Source organism: Rhea americana, unplaced genomic scaffold, assembly GCF_003343005.1.
Source record: "Rhea americana isolate MKP2758 unplaced genomic scaffold, rheAme1 scaffold_163, whole genome shotgun sequence".
NCBI lineage: Eukaryota > Metazoa > Chordata > Aves > Rheiformes > Rheidae > Rhea > Rhea americana.
Genome location: NW_028185739.1, coordinates 1262245 through 1281491, shown reverse-complemented (window position 1 = coordinate 1281491; position 19247 = coordinate 1262245). Strand labels below are relative to the sequence as shown.

The 19247-nt window shown below is 51.1% G+C and overlaps 2 protein-coding genes across 2 annotated transcripts in view; one reads left to right on the top strand and one right to left on the bottom strand.

Annotated features, from left to right (window-relative positions):
• Positions 1–6679, top strand: part of EIF2D (eukaryotic translation initiation factor 2D) — a 19648-nt gene extending 12969 nt beyond the window's left edge. The window contains exon 16 of the mRNA XM_085300393.1: positions 4823–6679. The gene's annotated coding sequence lies outside the window, so the exon portion shown is untranslated. The remainder of the gene's footprint in view (positions 1–4822) is intronic.
• RASSF5 (Ras association domain family member 5) overlaps positions 305–19247 on the bottom strand; it is a 25142-nt gene continuing 6199 nt past the window's right edge. Inside the window, exons 4-7 of the mRNA XM_085300319.1 lie at positions 7506–7619; positions 5682–5979; positions 4793–4908; positions 305–3548 (exon numbers count right to left, since the gene is read on the bottom strand). Of these exons, the coding sequence (XP_085156445.1) occupies positions 3396–3548; positions 4793–4908; positions 5682–5979; positions 7506–7619 (681 nt within the window). The 3' untranslated portion in view covers positions 305–3395. The remainder of the gene's footprint in view (positions 3549–4792; positions 4909–5681; positions 5980–7505; positions 7620–19247) is intronic.

Below are 19247 nucleotides of genomic sequence, written 5' to 3'. Positions count from 1 at the left end.
GTAGGCATGGACACTAGCTCTGTCAAACCTATATACATACTAAGACATAAGTTTGGCTGCAAATTAGATTGATGGAACGCTTGGAGTTTCTTCACAGGGGTACGTGCTCTGTACTACTTTAGTTGAAGCTTAAACTTTAAACACTTTACAGTAGGGTTAAGAAGCTTGAATTCACCTCTAGGATAGATTTCTGTATTTAGGCTTAATACATGAAAGTACCACAGGAGGGCACCAGATAAATAAGTCAGAAGAGATTTATTTAATTACTGACAGTTTTATTATCTTTCTTTTACACTGTCTGTATATGAACAAATAATTTCAGAACTTTCAAAAAAGCTGGAAGTGAGACATTTTTTAAAAATGCCATAGAATTACCAGGGAGTAGTAAAAATAAATTACAGCATTGCAAAAATGCATTTCACTTTGCCATAGAAGCTTTACTATTCCATTCTTTACATATTATTTTACATGTTTTACAATAGACCTGAAAAATAAATTCACAGAAACTAGGCAACACAATTTACTAACCAAAGGCACTGCCAACAGTACTTTGCGCTTAAGGAAGGGGCCAACACTCCTATCCTAGACTTGTGCCCTGGCACAGGTCAACTGACTGTTGAGAATTTGAGTTTCAAAATCTACTTATTCTTCAAATGCCCCATATCTTTAAAAACCAAAAGAAACAGCCCCCCTCTTTGCAGGAGGTTTTCAGCAGCATTCACAGTAATTGCATAAGAAGCCATGCCTTCTACAAAATGTCTAAGACATGCTGGGTTCTAGGATGGGAGAGGGAGACAGTCACTGAAAGTCTAGTAGAAAACAACAACAAAAGAAACCCCCTTATAACTTTTAACCAGAAAGCTAAGGGGTTCTAAAACAAGCTTCTGGATCTTGCTTCTCAGAACCCATGGCAGTTTTCGCAGTGTTCTTCCTCTTGACTGAACAGAAGTATTTATACAGCGCTTTCAAGACTCAAAGCGCTAGATGACTGTTACTTAAATTACTTCACAAGTGCACAGTGAAGTAATAACTATTCTTACAAATGGGCAAACACAGCCCCAGAGCATGAAAAAATTGCTGCTCTAGTTGGACTGGTGCCATGTTGTTAAAGGTCATCTGGGTAGAGAATACAGTACAGCTGGGAGGCCCTTCTTGCACTGTACATCAGAGGCCATAGCCGTGTTAGCAACCCTTTCTGCACTACTGATTAAAATGTGAGCTGGAACTGAGCTTGCACAAAGTGGCATTTATACAAACTGAGGGGCTTGAAGTGATGCAGTTGCTATCTTATGGTTTATAAACAAAAATAACAAACATACTCAAGTATAAATCTGGAAAAAGAAAATCCCGATCACCTTGAAGAAAAAAGCAAACAGTTCCTCTTCCCTGTACAGACAAAAGCAGCCTCATCACAACAGTGCTTTAGGTTGGTGGGTTTTTTTTTTTGGGGGGGGGGAGGAGGCGTAGGAATGGCAGGGCTTGAGACAAGGCCTCTTGACAAAAACCCTTTCCAACTTCCTCCTAAGCCCAAATGTAAAATTTTTACACTTGAGGAAAAAAGGCACTGAGGTAAATTTTAGACTCTTCCAAGTTGTCTGTCCTGCCAGTAACCTGTTCTCTCCCTTCCCATTTCACCCAAGTRAAATCATGGCAGTCTCTACAGTGAGTTCAAAGGGACACTTGGTTCACCAAGTCTATATAAAACCATTTCACAAGCTCCATCTGAATGTGGCTAGTTTTAACTTTCCATTTTCCTGTTACATGTTGTTGTTGTGTCCTATATAAACAGAGGGAAGACTGAAATTGGCTGCACAGTGTGCTCAGTATAAAGCACTACACACAAACCTGAGGAAGTCATTTCTCAGCTCAGCATTCCTGGAGCATCCCTTGCACTCCAGCAGTGATGACGCCAAGTCAATGAGCTCGGGGTCTCTAGAGGGAGCTAGGGGCAGTGCCTGACACTCCAGCTCCAGCCAGCTGATCTCTGTRAAGGCTGAGGGGTGCATGTGTATGCCAACAATGGGAGCACTGCACGAGGGAGAGCGGTTTATTTTCCTCCCCTAATTCCAAGCACAAARCACAGCCTAGTATCCCTCCTGTATATGCAAAAAGATCTGATCAAATTGGATACAAGCAGAGCAGCAGAGGCAAGCTACTGGCAGGAATGGTGGGCCAGCACTGCAAGGGGGAGAGGTACCAAGAAGAAACATGGTATAAGAGGGTGGCGGGAGGAAAGCATCTGAGGCTAATAGTTCCCTCCCTCTTCCTGGTGCTAAGCATTTCCTGCAGAGGCAGTCCATGCTCCAGGTGTGACTCACACATCCACACCCTGGCCTCCGTGGGAGCTCTTCTCCCTCAGTTCCCAWCTTGTTCATAGTATAAGATCAGTTTGAGTTATAAAAACGGTGTTTGAGCTTTTCTGGATTAGTCTTAGGTAATTATTGCTAGACATTTCTGCTTGAGCAGGGGGTTGAACTAGATGATCTCCAGAGGTCCCTTCCAACCTCAACCATTCTGCAATTCTGTGATGTTCTCTACCAAACCCTTGTCCCATGCCCCAGCTGTCATCTTTACGCTTTTCAAACAGAATTTCTTAAAACACTGATCCCCAATTCCTACAGAGTAGAAAACTGGTAAAATGCAGGCCAGCTAAGCTAAGCATCAGGAATATTTACTTTAATTTGACTTCAAAGCTTTTTTTAAAAATTAAATGTTAATTAGGATGAAAATAGATGACATTTCCTTTACTAAATTTCAATAATACTTACTAAAAGACTGTTGTGTTGCAGCTGCCTTGGCAACACAACTTTACATGTCATTGGTTAACTTAGCACTGAACAACACACTGTTTGGCCTCAGTTACAGCTGCAACACCCATGTGATTTGGTGCAAAAACCTCCTCCACTTTATCTGCTGCTTCCTGTGCTCTACTTACGAAATGAGAGAACTCTGCCACATAGACACACAATGCAGCTGCAGCACCTTGAAACAAGAAAAGCAAGTTGCYGGGAGGAGTGTGAACAGTAGGTTGACCCTGTTCAAAACAATTAGCCAGCAGATGTTCCTATTGGGTTTAAYGTTCATTAACATTTTCCATGATGTTTCTTCACCTGATGGTTCAGTGTAAAACCAAAAGTTAACGAGCAGCTGTGTTGGTTTGTTGAGGGCCCACATTTTTAAATGGGCTTCCCATTCTTTGACTGGCTCTGGTCCTGTGATAAGAGATTTCAGAAGAATAAAATGCAGTTATGTTCATTTTATGGTTACTATATGCCGGTCCATAATGGAAGGATGAGGAGGGACAGTGAGTGACCACTATAAGGTGTCCTGAGAAGTGTCTTTTCATTTTAAAAATAATACCTAGCTTAGTCTGACTCTGTGTGCCTCCTGAACAATTATCCAGGCTTGCCTCCTGCTTCTTTCAAGGTCTGTTGCAGTCTTTGTTTAAACTTCTCATACTTCCTTTGCACTTGCTGGATTTTGTCCTTTTCTTCTTTATCCAGTATCATTAAGAAGTTCTGTAGCTCTGGGATGGAGAATGCGTCCCACTGCAGGAACAGCAAAACAGAGGGAAAGTAAGCACACACCATTTTACTGTAGTGCTTGTTGTTTCCTGATTCGGCAAAGAGGAACAATAAAAGACATTTAAATGTGTATCTGACCTCCACATAGCTTAGCTTAAGGTGTCATGTTGTGAGAAAGCCAGGGTAATGGGCTGCAACATATAGGACCATCACAGTATCGAGCCCCCGAGACTGCAGTCCTAATAGAAATCTTAGGTGGATCAAAGCTTCCACTGCAAGGGATGGTCCAGTTCCCTAAAGGAATTTAAATATATAGGCAAATAGTTGACCTAGCATTCATCTGCCCTTCTTAAAAAGAGGGAGCGAGCTCCCAGCAGGCAACATTAACTAGCAGGAGCCAGTGCWACTCTTACTTAATGGCAAAATTATCCCGACTGTAGGTGCTGCAATAAAGCTCTTTACATAGGACCCCAGGAGTCAAGCTTCTCTGGCTGTTCACTTCAAAAACAGTGTTGTCAGGGGGTTACACAGGGTGGAAATGCTGGCCACAAGCTGATGATACAGATCACTTAGTAAACACTACTTTGAGTCTCCTGACAACTACAGCGGAAAAGTTAGCATTCCTGTAGCATCTTTACTAACCACAGCCTGACTTCTCCAGCTGCGTGGCACATGCCCTGTACAGCTCTGAGCTGGAGACTCTCCCCAGTTCAGGGGGCGGATTTCYGTGGGCAACTGCAGTTACTAACATTTGCATTTGTCATGATGTGGAGCATTACTGCAACTAAAAGCTGATTGTCAGTTTGCTACCTGAATGTCCCTAGCTTCTATTTAAATTARTGGATTAGTTATAGCAGTATTTAGCTAATCTAATTATTGAGGATTAACGTTGGGACTGTTGCTTAGTTCCGTAAACAGATTATGGTTTGGCCATCAAAACCAGCCTCAGCATTTTCTCAGCTCAAGTTTAATTCCTTAAAAAATCATCATAATTTACRAGCAATAAATAGTAAAAACATTTCTCAGAAAGTATGTAAGGTCCAAGCAGCCCATTCAAGTTGATAAAAAATTAACTTTAGAGAAGAGAGTATTAAACTCCGTATTTTAGAAGATAAAACCAACACCAGAGCGAGAGAACTTGCTTGTGTGCCACGATGTCAGCCTGTGCTGCTTCTGCTGTAAATCTCAGGTTCATTTAACATTGCCATGTGTTCTGGTGAAGCTTTTAACATTCATGTAAAAGCCAAGGGAAAGAGTCACAGACATACCTCAACTTCCCCTGTTTCATTTTCCTTCAGCACAAAACTGAGAACATCTGTGTCAGGGCCAGCCAGCAGCCGGAGATACAAGGGATACTCTGTTAGAGGGAGCTTCTGGAAGAGAACTGCAAAGGAAGACATCCACAGTGAGCCATTGGGTACCAGGGCAGTTAACTTGAACATGTACTAGTGGTTCATACTGCTTAGGATCATGATGGAAATAGCAGCTATCTGACGTGTTTAACAATCTGTATTTTAGGACCTAAGTGGATTAACTTAGGGCTTTAAGCCCATTTTGAAAACTCATAATTCCTAATTAACTTCAAAAAACACAGGAGCAGTTTAACATTTTCTGGACATCAGGCCATTTATTGATACAAAATTTAGACATGACTGTCTGACACACCACTGCAAGTCCTAGACCAGATGCTTTTATAGCACACTTTTCATAAGAAATTTTGCCAGCCTGATCCTCAGTGAATGACATGTTTGAAGTTCACTTTAACAAAATAGAAAGTCTACTTAGAGCAAAAATACAGGCAAATGACTCTTAATTAAAGCACTGGTTTGAACCACTGGATATCTGGTGATTCTCTCTGTCACAGACACTCTGGACCAGCATGGGTAGCACAGCTAATTTTTCTAAATCCAGTTTCACAAATGGAGAACAGAACTCTACTTCTACCACCACTGGTCTATAGTTCTTTTTACTCAATAGCCTTCGGAGAGCAGGAGAGGACAGTACAACACCTAGCGTAAAAGGGCTTAATTAGGGAACCCAGTGTTTCTGTARCACAAAATAGTAAGCAAAACTATCAGCTGTAGAAAAGCTGACACATCCAAGAAAAACAGTTCTACCTTCCCACCTCTGTTTTGCTACTCTAAGGCATAAACTCACCTTGCCCATCTTTCCGCATCTCCTTGAAAAGTGCAAACTTCTGAGGATTATCCACCACCATGAATTTCTTCAGGAGCCCCTGGATCACCTCACTCACCGTGGTTGTACTGCTAATGTGGAGCTGCTTGATGGCATCTAGCGGCAAGTAGAAAGAAGTTCTCTTGTCTGTCATGTCAGCCAGGTTCACCTCTTTGAGGGCATCGTAAATGGACTGTGGCCGGATCCCTGCTGGTACCGTCACGGGACGGCGCAATTTCAGATGCACTTTAATGAAGCCTGTGTAAGTTCCATCATCGTTCTAAAGCAAAGGAGATTACAGTCACGTTCCAGCGAGATTTCGTGGCCCAACACTAAGTCACGCTAATCTTTTTACCCCCCAACACGAGGGGCCTTCTGATCTACTAACTACAGGCTTCAGCCTGTGGGATGATTGCAGAAGAACTTTCCACTGTACTTAGTGTGCTGTTAGGAGTTTGAGGGTTTTTTATTAATCATGTAAAAAGTAACCAGTAATTTAGGTTAGTCACTACCAAATTTTTCCTGTTCCCTACTATTCCATAATGACTCATCTGTTCCTAGCATCTGTGCTACCTTGCCCTATTTAAAAATGATCTTGCTGCAAGTTAGCTATGGAAAACATTATATATAACTGGCAGTTGCACTTAAACACAAATTTGAAAACTCTGTGTGGGTCTCCACCTCTAGTGTTCAGCTGGATCTCCTAACTGTATTTCTGAAGTTTTATTCCCAGATTATGAGAGTCTCTATCTGCATGTATAAACCATCATTCAAGATCAGCTTGTCTCACAGTAGGTCCCTTACCCTATCCCTCAACTCTACAAAAATCAAAGAAAAAGTGTGGCTACCTACAGACAATAATAAACTGAACACCCCACCTCAGATGCCTTGAGAGGGCTGCCACTAGGGGCATATGAACGGCTCTCAGGTTCCTGCACTGTGTTTTTGCTAAGCTTAAATAAAAGTATCACAAGAATAAATGTTGGGTCCAGATCACTCCTAAGTTAACAGCTCATAAAAATAAAGGGAGGGAGACACTCCAGCAGAACTTACTGTGTAGCACTCAAAGAAAATTTTTAAGTAACGCTTACTGTTTTATGTAAACTTTAGGTTTACTTCAGATATTATCAAGCACCAGGAAGTTACGTAGCTGCAGCTGTCACAAGTTCTAAAACTTACTTCAYGCTTTAAAAGCTTTCCCCCTTGCTCTGTAACAGCCTGTGAGATTTACACTTTTCTGCTGCTCTTGATTAGTAAAACAGGTGATTTCCTTTTCTTCTCAACACATATCACCAGGGCTTTACTCATGGGTGGGGACAAACAAGCTTGCAATCAAAGCTTTGAAATATAAGAAATCTTCTGTGGTTCTTAGAACTCTGCTTAAACAAACCTGGCAGTGGCCATGGTGAACAGCATCTGTTTCTAGAAAGTCCTTGTGTTTCTAAATACACTTTGTAACAGCTGCTGAACTGTAGTGTTGCAGCTTGAGATTTACTATGACTCATCCACACTAGAACAASGCAGTCAGAGCTATTTGCAGCAAGCCGTTTGCAGCACATGCTGGCCACAGATTACTGTGCGAATTTTCCCAACTGAGGCAGAGAATGGTTATCTGAAGCATAAGGTAACTAATGGGAAACAAACCCAAGCAGGACAGAGCAGGAGATGAAGCCGGTCAGGCATGGATGGCAGGAACAGCTCTAGAGCCCAAAGTTGTCTTGCCTTGCACACTATACAAGCTGACTCAGTTCATAGCCCAAAGAAATTAGCATCGGTCTGCATGTTTTCAAGAAAAACGGTACTTACCAGCTTCATCAACAAGCAGTTTGTAACCTTTGCATTGTACTTCTCAATTTTCTGTTTAATCTCCTGAATGGTTGGAGGCTCAGGCTTTTCTTCTTCCACTGTTTTTGTAACATTCTGAAATAAGAAGAGACCAGCTTTAGTTGCTTTATATATTGGACAATATATGAACAAAGATTACGCACTGCTCCTGAGCTCACATCAGTCACGACAGCAGACAGAGGTGGCACTTGCTGCTGCCTTGCAGGCTGCAGTCAAGAACATTGAAAAGACCAGATATGCAGGGATGCAACTGTCCTGCCCTAACCCACTTCTGCAGAAGRGTAAGAGGCAGCGGTAACACAACATCCTCTAGCTAGTGTGTGTCTGTCTTTCTAATAGTAACCATTGCTTGGTTATTTGTGTCCCTCCAAGGTGTTACTTTAGGAATGATGAATGACTGTTGCACAGGCCAAACTCTGCAAATACACATCCCAGCRATGCAATCCCCCCACAGCCCTCTACGGGCTGCAGGAACCCAGAGGGCTCTAGCATCAGTCTTGGGGGTGGAACACTGAGTATCAGAGAAGCTGCAAAGGGCCACAGTTGACACTTTGCTTGTTGAGCCTCTCAACCTGCAGCGTGCCAGGAACTAGCTGAATCCGCACAGCAGCTGGCTTGTAATCTTCACTCCTTACAGTCCTGGCTTCAGATAGGGCCCAGGAAGAGTAACTCCAGGACACAAATTGCTGATTGCAATAAAAAAAAATAATAAAAAAAAAATTTTAAAGCCTTTCTGGAGCTTTTTTCCTCTATCACTGCAGAGATGCATATATWTTTTTTTTTTATTAAAGAACAAATAAAATTTCAGCTAAGTAGAGCTTTCAATGCTCCACAAAGGAGCGCAAGAACTTTGCTTTTAGTGGCAAAGCATAAAACCGAAAGTCTCATTTGRGATTAGAAAAAGGGTCATTCACAGAGTGCAGTACAAGCAGAGAGCTCCTGGCAGGCCAGAACGCCCTGCACGGCTCGCCGGGCGGCGGCAGCGAGAGATGCCAGGTCCGCGCGCCCGCAGGCTCTGGCCTCTCTCCGCACGCCGAAGCGGCGGCGCTCAGAGCTGCGCCTGACCGCAAGGCACCRTTCTGCGCCCAGAGAGCAGCAAAGACACAGCGGGGAAAAGCATCCCGGCTCTGAAGCCCGCTTTCAGAAAAAAGCTACGCAGTCATCCGCCTGCACCTGCCAACAGTCTGTTTGCTTCTTGCGATGCAGCTGGAAATCACAGACTCTTTACAGCATTCGCTGCCTTTGTCCGGCCAGGCAAGCGACTCCCCCTCCTGCAACGTTCCCGGGAACCGCTTCGGGCAGGTTCCTCCAGGCAGAGTCCAAAGTTAAATCTTCCCTGAATTATTCCTCAAAGCAATGCATTTCTGTTGTCCAAAGGTTTGGAAATTACAGCTAAAAGCAGTGAAATCACGTAAGCAGCAAGCAGTCTGCGTGACTACCAAACTGGTCGCTCAGAATCCAACTCGTGCATTTGGAGCCTGCGTCAGAAATTAGCCAGCTTCTCCACTCGCAGCAACGCTGAAAGGGCCAGGGCTCCTGGCGGGGCTGCCGGAGCGAGCCCGCGCCGGGCGAACCCAGCAATCGAGGCCGGGTCCTCCAGCGGCAGCCGCCTCCCGGGGAGGCCGCGGTTTCCATCTGCGACAAGGCTCTCGGGACACCGGCTGCCTTCCTCCTGGGGCCGCTCAGACGGAGGAGCGGGGATAACGCCAAGGGAGCTGCAGGAGGCTCGGGAGCCACCGCGGACACGCAGAGCAGGTGGTTTTCTGCAGAGAACAAGGGTCGACACAATCCTCAGCGACAGCTTCAGCTAAGCTCCCACCTTCCGTATGCCCAGCAAGTGCGGCGCAGCCTGCGAAGGCCCACAAACGCCCCGAAAACGAAACGTCAGGATGCAACCCTCCGTCAACAGCCCTGCGGAGACGGGCAGGGCCCGGCACGCCTGCGCGCTGGGGAAGCACACGAACTGGGGAGCTGTTCCTAAAACCTGCTGCCAGCCAAGAACCCATGCACCAATGCATACCGCAGGGCTGTAGTTTTTTTGTGTTCGCCCACAGGCACCCTAAGAGCTCACATACAGCCTTGGAGGCCCCCCGTGCATGACCGAAGGGTTTCTCCCCGCAGCAGAGCTTCAAGATGGTTCAGCAGGGTTAACAGCCCCTGTAATGGGAAGATGGAATCAAGAGGATCTGCATGACCCCAGAGCAAATTCAAATCCACAAGCAGGCTAAGAAAATCTATTTAGAAGAATGAAATACAGGGAGCTAAGCAAACGCAGGAGCTTCCTGGCAGCGTGGTACAGCCGAGCAGCTGCATTCAGGTCTCCTTGTGGGAAATAACCTGCTGCAAGGACAGGACTGAGCTGACTGCAAAGTGGATCGCTGTGTGCAGCCTCGAAGAGCAGGCTCGGATCCAGCAGGATTTACTGCCAGGTGCCTCAGCCGAGCTCCTGTCCTGAGCCCATTGCAGGTCCAGGGACACCRATTCCTCAAGTCAAACCATGGGGCAGGATGCAAATAAGCAGCAAGAGTCACAGCCTGCAGAAATACCTGGTGGTCTTCCCTTTGCRCAGTTCCTTGATCTCTGCACTGGCCTTTTTAGCCCTTCACCTCGCCAGCAGCAGGCRGCCAGGTCTGCCAGCTGTGGCTGTGTTCAGGTGGGCTTAACTCACTCTTTATAATATATATATAWAAGTAAGTAATTAAACCAAAACACAAGAATAAAATTCTCAACCCAAGAGTGAAGCCTAGGTTTCCCCCTTTAATGGAAGGGGTTTTGACCTGGCCAAGAGGCAAAGGGAAGAGCTCTCCTTTAAAGCATAGCCTTTAGCATCCCAGATCTGTACCTGCTGTAAACAAGTTCATGTGCATCTTGGAACATGCTCAGCAAGCCGAATTTCACACTGCAGCGCTCTGCTGCCTTGCCATAAACTACCACCTTCCCCAGAGACAGGCTATGAATACATTTCAGACAACGCTGCCTGGAACTGCTAGCAGGAGTCCCATATTTTATGTGGGTTTGCACAGAACTTAGCATTAACGGAAAGCAGGCAGCGTGAAGGGACGTGCTATCGAGGCTAGAAAGGCTTAAAAGGAAAACTGCAACTGCCAAGCAAAAAGCAACCATGGGAACGAGCCTGTCTCCCAACGCGCGGCGCCCGGGTGCTCTGCAGGGACCCGCGGGGACGGTGCGGGGCAAACTGCCTGCTCCACCAAAACAGCTCCAGCGAGGAGGAAGGGGCAGAGCAGGACTGGCCGAACCCCGGAGCACGGGAGACGAGGACCCGGCAGCCTGTAAACAAGACGGTGTTGCCTCAGGCTACCCATGATATTTCTTTTAGAAAGAGAATCAAGCAAAGGGCGACCAAAAATCCCAGCTGCAATCTGGCGAGACAGCGGAGGAATCCGATCTTGGGACTTCGAGACTTCTCCTTTCATTCATGGGCTCCCAAGGCTGGTTTTAGGATGCAGGGAAATCCCAAGCAAGATTGCAGAATTTCTATTTGTGCCTGGCAAACCATACAAGACGTCTCGAAATACAGCTCTGTCACCACAAACCAATGGAAGAACACTTTAACATTGCATTACTCAGTCTTTCTTGTTCGCTACCTTTAAATACCACAGCAAAGTGTCTTTTTTTTTTTTTTTTTTTTTTTTTAAAGGAATTGCACATAAACACCCACTTATCAAAATCGCAGTTTCAGTCCGCTGCTTTGCGACAGTCCCTAGGCACATGCTCCTTAGCAATCCATTGGCTGCAATTCCTTTCAAATGGCTGCACTCGGGCACTTGGCCGACACGGGAAGGGTAAGGGGGGAATCGGGGGAAAAGGAAAAAAACCACTTGACGTTACTGGAAGATGTGCACTTGGAAGCCCTGTCTCCCCGCAAATCAAGTATTTGGCAGCAACAGGAGTCGGGCGCAGCTTATTTGGCCCCTGCCCAGAGGCCTCGCACCCGCCGGCAAGCTGGTGGGCGCGGGGCCGTCGTCCACGTCGCACYGGGCCAGGCAGCATCAGCACCTCCGCGAGCCTCAGCCAAAACCAAGAGCCCTCGCAGAGGCCAGATAACGCAGTTCCCATYGTCCGAGCAAGCCTCGCAGCTACACGGGGACAGTCCCGCGGGCAGCGCGCGCGCTGCGCCGGCGCACGGACACAACCCGCACGGGCCGCATCGCTCCGGACGAGCCAGGCTGGCCAGGCTGGTCTCTGGCATTGCAATTTGTGTCTCTGTTCGGGCAAGTCCCTCCCCTGTTGTGATGTTTCCAGCAGAGAAAAACACGTGCCGACAATTAAGGGCTTTTTGAGCGACTCTTAGCCTGATGCTGCTTGGTTTCCATGGAGGAAGCGCAGAGCAGGGAGCAACGCGGGAGCGCTGGCGAGGCGCCCAGCCCGAGGCGCAAGGCAGATGCTAATGCGCACTGTACCAGCCCCAGGCCCCCCCGGGCACCCCAGCCCTCCCTTGCAAAACACTCTTATTCCTCCGGCGCGGTGCCAGCTCGGACACTGGGCTGCAGAGCTTTGCCGAAGAAGCCTCCTCTGCGCTCCAACAGCGCAAAACCCCCACGCCGACACTGCCCTGCTGCTGGCACACGTTTAGTTTTGTTCTCAAGAGCCACAAACAGCCAAGGGCTCGGCTGGATCCCTCCCCGGGAGCCGATCTCGCATCGGGGCCCCATTAAAGCTACCTCCTTTTGCACGTCGTCCTGCTTTCACCTGCTCCGTGGAGCCTGAGCTCCCTCGACTCCCGCGCCCTGAGCACGGGCACCGAGGCACCGTGCGTAATTGCAGACCATGGACCATCAGCAGTGAAGAACCGTGTAAACGGCAGCCCGGAGCGACTCGAGAAACTGCAGCCTTTGAGGCCAAAATGGCAGAGGCAACCTCCTGCACCTTGTGCGCTTCGGGTTCACTGATCTCAACGGGCTGCTTCAGGAGAGGAAAACCCGCGTGCAGGTAGAGATGGGGTGTCTCTCTCAGGCCACCCTTCCAGGCACTTGCTCTGTACATTTTAAAACCAGATTTTAGCTCCCCAACACAGAGCACGTGGCACGAGAAGGGCACCCAGTAACTCTTCCCAAGGGTGCACTCGCAGCCCTGCTCAGCACTAGCTGCTTGGTCCTTTCTCCCAACCTCATTTTCTTCATTTTTGATACTTAGAGAATAAGTAAGACGAGGATCTGTGAAAACATATGAGGAAAAAAATCACTGCACGTAATTAATCTATTTATCACATCCATTTGCTTGACTGAAGCATACGCCGAGGTATCCAGAGCTCGGGACAGGCTACGCGCGGCAGCAGCACGGCCTGGGCAGCGGCGTCGGTGCCCCACATCCACGCTCGGCCGCTGCCGAGAGCCGGCCTCGAAATAAAGATAACCGCAGAAAATCGGATTCTCATCCCTGGCTATCACAGCTCCAACCACGCAGAAGATCGCGCAGCCCACAGCTACGGATAACAGGTTGTTCCTTCCCTTTCCACGTGCAGCTGTAATTGAAAGAGAAACCCAAACCCTGCGTTACGACAGCGGGGCGAGCATGGGTTTCGACAGCCACGTTATGCTCTCTCGGGGTCACTTTACAAGTCATCTTGCATCTGGTACGGAATTAATTTGCTTTTATTAAGCTCCCAGTGTTAGTGACAAATGGTTTAACTGTTTCCATTGCAGAAAACAATTTCAGGTATGCAGGGAGCAACCAGCTCGTGCTAGCAAACGGAAAAAGTTTCTCCCTTCTGCCCCAGCGGGAGCAGCTCCGCTCGGACGGCATCGGCCGCCGCGCGCAGCTCGCCTCCCCTCGCAGGCTCAGACGCCAGGAGAAGAGACCTCGCACGCTCTCCTGCCACGCAGCAAGGCGCCCGCCTGGCGCCGCGGTTTGAACCGAAGGGAACAAACTCGGGTGGGAAAAGCCGTGCTGGAAGCAGCGCGGCGCTGCAGGGCGGCTCTCAGCCACGGCGCCGACGTTGCACACCTTCGTCGCGCCGCTGCCATCGCCAGCGTGGCCAGGGCAGGGGGAACTCAGCAGGGACGTCATTCCCAGCCTCGGAGGACGGGGGACCGCGCGGGGGACAGGCACCCGCCGCCTGGAGAGAAGAGCGCTGCTTTTCCTGCGGCACTGCCGGAGCCGCTGCTCCTCGCGGCTCTACGCAGGCCTGCGGTTTGCAGAGCTGCTGGTGCAGAATATGCAACCCGGGCTGACGGCGGAAAAACAGAAGCTCTTAACCATAAGCCGTTGCCACATTTCCTGTTCGTACGGGGACAGGATGAAACGCGCTGCGTGCAAAACAACTCGCCGGACCCTCCCCGCCTGCGCCGGCGGCCCCGGCCCTCCCGGCGCGAGGGGCAGCCCCAGCTAAGGGGCCGACGGGAAGCGCTGCAGCGGCGCAGGCGCGGCGGCACCGCCTAACCGCGGCGGGCGAGACTCACGCTCCCCCCCGAAGCTGCCTGAAAGCAGGTTCGCGGGGCAGCGGCCGAGGCGCGACGACGCGGCCGCACCGGTGCAGAGCGGGGAGCTCCTTCCCCGGCCGAGCAGCGCGGCCTGCCGCGAGCGCGGGTCTTTCTCGGCCGCTCCTAACCCGAGTTATTTCGCGGTTGTAAGGAGCAGCCCTCGGGCGTCAGCCTCATCTGGCCACTGCGGTATTTACGGGCGCGCAACGCCCGGAGAGATGCGCTCCGTCCCCAGCTGAGGACCTTTCCTCTCGCAGCCTCTCGTTTTGCAAAAGTCAACCCCCGCGTTTAAAATAAATGAATAAACACGCAAGCGCGGGCAGCAGTTCCTCCCCACGGCTCGCCTCGCCGCGGGCAGCAACAGCCCCGCGAGGAGCTCCCGAGCTTTCCGACCACTGCCACGGAGCAGAGGAGCCGGCAGCTCGCGGCTCGGGAAGGCATCTCCCCGGAGCTCCTGGGCACGCGCGGGCCTCCAAGACAGGGACATTTATGGCCGCAGGTCACAGGCTGCCAAGGGCAAACTTTGCCACCCGCAGAAAGGGCCACTGCCCTTCCCAGGGCCCACCAACATCCTCGATGTCTCCTCCACCACCCTTCCTGGCGACTGTGGCCTGCAGGCCCCACAGGGCAAGGAGCACTTCCACGCACGTAGGAACCAGACACCCTGCAGACCTCTCCCCAGCCCTTCACTCATAGCAAGTTTCCCGCAACAGCTAATTAGTTAATGAATTTGGACTGCAGAACTGCAAAGATGGATTTGGCGCAGCATCACAGCATTCTTGGCAAAGATCACCTTAACCAGAGAGGGAAGGGGCCAAGTCCTCCTGTGGCATGCTCGGGCACAGGTCCATCTCCATTCAAAGCAGCAACGCTGTGACAGTTCACACTCCCAAGAACGCAGCCCCATCTCATCGTTTGGCTCCAACGCTCAGATTGCATGCGTATTTTGAAGACCTCTTCTGAAGGGATTTAACGCCCCAGGGCAGCAGCGCTCAATTCTTCCACTTATTAACAGAGAGGAAGATTTGTTTTAAAGCCACAGAAGACACAACGTGGAGAAGTTTGTCCAAGTGCCCTACCTCTGCTCTGCGCAGACCTGGTGATGGACACGCAGGGCCTTCCACCAGCTCCTGCCCTGTGACCATCACCCCACCACGGCTCGGGGACCAGAGAAAGTGATGAAAGCCTCAAGCTGCAAGCCAGAAATGCTAGCCAACAGCTCAGAAATGCAAACTCAGTTCCAACAGGGAGGGGTTGTCCTAAATACGCGCCCAGGGGCCTGGGACGCGGGGAAGGGCCAGGGGAGCCAACCGTGCCACCGAGGATCCGGCAGCAGGATGGGGACCCTTCTGCACTGCCGCAGTCGTGCTCCTACCGCGGCACATGCAGCACCTTCCCCTTCATCCCACGCGCTTGCAGTCTGCAGCGGGGAACGGGTTACGGGCAAGTGGAGACGGGCTCAGATGTTTTGATTTCCATGGAGATTTCACTTAGAAACAGCTTTTGCTTGCCACATCTCTGCTCAAAAGTGCCTGACGGGAGGGAACCCTCCCCCTAGGAACACCATTTCCGTGGGGACCTGGGCTGGAGCAGTCCCGGGTGGACCAGGGCCTCTGCCCCATCGCCACGCAGGGACACAGCGACAGGGGAGAGGGGTAGGAACATGGAAACAAAACACATTCCCGTCTTCAAAGACCTGTCTGGCGAGATGCTCTGGCCTGTATCAGAGGCTGGGCTACATCAAACAAGACCTCTGGTCCTGAGGCCTGGCCATCTGGGAGCTGATCCCAGCTGTACAAAGCCAGGAGAAGCTCTGCCTTGAACGCAAAGGCTTAGGGCTGAAGGGTCCTTGGCCAGAGAGCACTCCCAGAGTGCAGCTGGCCCCACTTCCAGCTTGGTGCCCACTTCCACACCATTCCCACTCTTCTGGAGTGCTCTTCCCTGCTCTGGACACCGGGGTCATGGCTTTGCAAGGCTTAAAAAGCAAAGCCTGATAGTAGTCGATCTCTATAAATCACTCCATGCTCTGACGCGCCTTTGGTGAAGAGCAGCACGTAACCAAGGAGCTAAGATGGGCAGAGGACAGGACCCTGCACTGGTGTCCCGGCTCAGCCACCACAGGCTGATGGAGCATTGCACTGCACAGTGCGCTGCACAGCACGGAGCGATGGTCTCTGCCTTCCTAACAGAGCAAACGCCTGCTGGTTATTTGCAACCCATAAAGCAGCACAGATGCTGTGTAGAACAACCAGTGAATTCTTAAGCCAACACTTTGTTTAGTTAAAAATCAATGAGATGTTCCAGACACCATCAAGTCCTAATGTTCATTTGATATAATCTTCCCCACACAATAGGGATAATAAGAGTGGGCTGCCTGGATCCAGCAAAAATGGAAAGAAATACAGTCAGAAAAGAGGAGCCAGCTACACACAGGCCCATCACCGCCCTGCAGGAGGAGAGGACCATGCAGGCCTGTGCCTGGTGGGGCTCCTGGTCCTTCTCCCTCTGCCTGCCCTATGTCCAAGCTCTGCGAAGAGAGCTTCAGGTCTATAGTTTCATGAGGACAGTGCACAGCAACCATCTTTGGGGGCTACTTCCATTGCTCTCCCACCTGCCTTAATACACTGGCACATATGCTAGAGGAACGCAGGGATGAAGACACCAGCTTTTTGGCAAGCCTCTGAGACAAGAGGTTTCTCTCAGAATTGCAGAAGGGTTAAGGTCAGAAGGGACCTCTGGAGATCATCTACTTTCCTGCTCAAAGCAGTGTCTTTTAGAGCCAGTTGCTCAAGACATATCCAGCAGGCTTTGAGACTCTCCAAGGATGGAGATACCGTCACAAGAAACACCATCTGATGCCCTGTTAGCAAGGGGTGGCTCCTGCCCTGCAGACCTTACAGCAAAAAGAGAAAACAGACACATGGCCAGAGAGGAAGCCATGCTATCACTCACTGGCTCTGCTTGTCCAAGATCAGGCAAGTGTGACAGCAGAGGCTGTATTCCAGCTCCTGGCCCGGCGTGCTGCTCACAGCCCGCAGCTGTGCACCGAGCATGGTGATCTCTGCTGGGAACCCAGGAGCAAGCCCCAGCACAGCCGCGTTACCTGGTAGCATAGCAACACAGCTCTGCAGATCTCCATGGCAAACACCTCAACAAGACTTAACATCTTTCCTCTTTTTACCAGAGAAAGAAATTGCTTGCTTGGTTACTCCAGAGCTGCTGAAGTCTCAGCCCAGCTGCACCTCCCAAGGGCACATTTCCACTGCCCCACCTTGCAAAAACAGCATCGGTATTTTTAGAACCAGTGCCAAGAAACAAACCTCCCACACTGCCTGTGTCGCTACCCCTCATCGCTGGCCCCTYGCGGGCAGGGAACCGCCTTGGTGCTCCTCGGTGGCCAGGGCTGCACGTTGCAGCCCTCCAAGGCACCGAAGAGTACTGGAGTTTGGCCTGTGTCACCAGGGACTCTGTGACCAAGCAAGGGACCTGCGAGCTGGCCAGCTGGTGAAGCCYCATTTGTTTTCTGAGCCTTTGCGATGTGAATCCCCAAGTTCTCTGCATTTAGTTTATTCCTGTCCAGCTGAGGACATCGCCATGGAGGCAAGGGACGCTGGCTCTGCAGGACAGGCAATGCCAGAAGGCAGCCGGCATTGCTGAAGCACTCACCACACTTTGCCTCCTGGACTGGGGAATCATTCCTGCACATCTACAGATGGACAAACACGGCCATTCCCAGGTGTACCTGGCAGGTTAATCAGACTTTGGATCTGAGACAATGTTCACTGCATACGGCCAYGAGCAGATAATTCTCCAAGTAGCTGAAATGCAAAACTGCTGCCGAAGGTAGGCGTTTCATAAACCGTGGCTGTGGAAACGTTCTGCATTTAATAAAATTGTTCTAGAAGAGTAAGATGCAAAGCAAAAGGAAAAAAAAATTAGGGGGGCTCTAAGTCCCTCTGCTGTGCTAGCTGCTCTCCTGGACGTGTGCTTCCCAGGGGGGTGCTCCCCAGCGCGGGGCGGCCRCCCGACACAGCGTCGCTTGGCCACGGTGTGCCTCCCAGACCTGCTCCTCGCGCCACGCTCGGTGGCCGCCCCTTCCAGGGCTCGAGCCCGCCTCACCTGCGCGCTTCAGGGTCCCTAAAGCTTGCCTGCAGGACCTGCAGCACCGGGAGCTCGGCCCCGACACCACCAAGGCCAGGAGCAACCTCCACCGCCAACCGGAGACGCCGGCCAGCGGGGACCCACCTCCACGCGCGGGACCTCTCGCGCCACGTCACTCGCTGGCTAGCAAAGGTTTGTGCTTCCCCCTCCCAAGCACAGGAACCGTTTCCTCCCCAGACAACCGCCCGCCGGCAGCCCCGGCACGGTCGGGGCTCCTTCTGAGAGGCAGCTAAGGGACCCGCAGCGCCCTGACTCGAGGGGAGAGGGCTCGGAAAGGAGCCGGGCGCGCGGTACGGCGCGCTCACGCCGTGGGCTTCCACGTCTCCTACGCGCATGAATCATCGAGTGACATTTAGAAGCCGGCGGTGCGTCTTGGCTATTCATAGCAAGCGGGAGCTGGTGGCTAACAGGGAATATCCCGCGTTAAACCCGAGGGAGCGTTTCTTAAAAAATAAATAAAATTAACTAAAATTCTTCCCGGCGCCCCTGCCAACGGCTGGCGCCCGAGCCCGGCCGCGGAGAGGCCGAACCCCGAGCGCCCGCGCCGGCAGCGGCCCCGGCCGTGGCCCTCGCTGCTGCCCGGGCGAGAGGGGGGTTTCTCGGGGGGCGGCGGGGCAGGCCGGGGCCCCCGGCTCCGAGCGCGGCTCGGCGCCCCGCTCCCCGGCGACGTTTCCTCCTCGGCGCGTCACCGTGCTTCTTCCTGAGCAAAACCTCTACTTCCGCAATGGTTTCTTCTCTCCTTCTCCTTTTACGCCCCAGCTCGGGCCAGCGAACCGGAGTTCAGGGCGCTCTTTTGCTTTGTTTTTTTTTAAATAAACGCTCAGCAGCGGGAAGCGGCCCAGGGCGCTGGCGGCGTTAGAGAAACCCCGTCCCGGAGGCGAAGCGTCGCCTCGTGCCCCGGGACGAGCGGCCGCCACCATGTTCGCGTGCCTGCACGTGGCTTTAGCCCCCACGACTCTCCCATCTTGCTGCCGACCTCGGAAGCGCCGTTTCCAGCCTTGCCGGAGGCGGATGCCCGGGTCAGCGYGGGAGCCGGCCTCCGCGCGGGCTCTCGGGGCCGCAGCCTGCTCCCCAAAGCCGTGGGGAAAAGCAGCATTTTGAG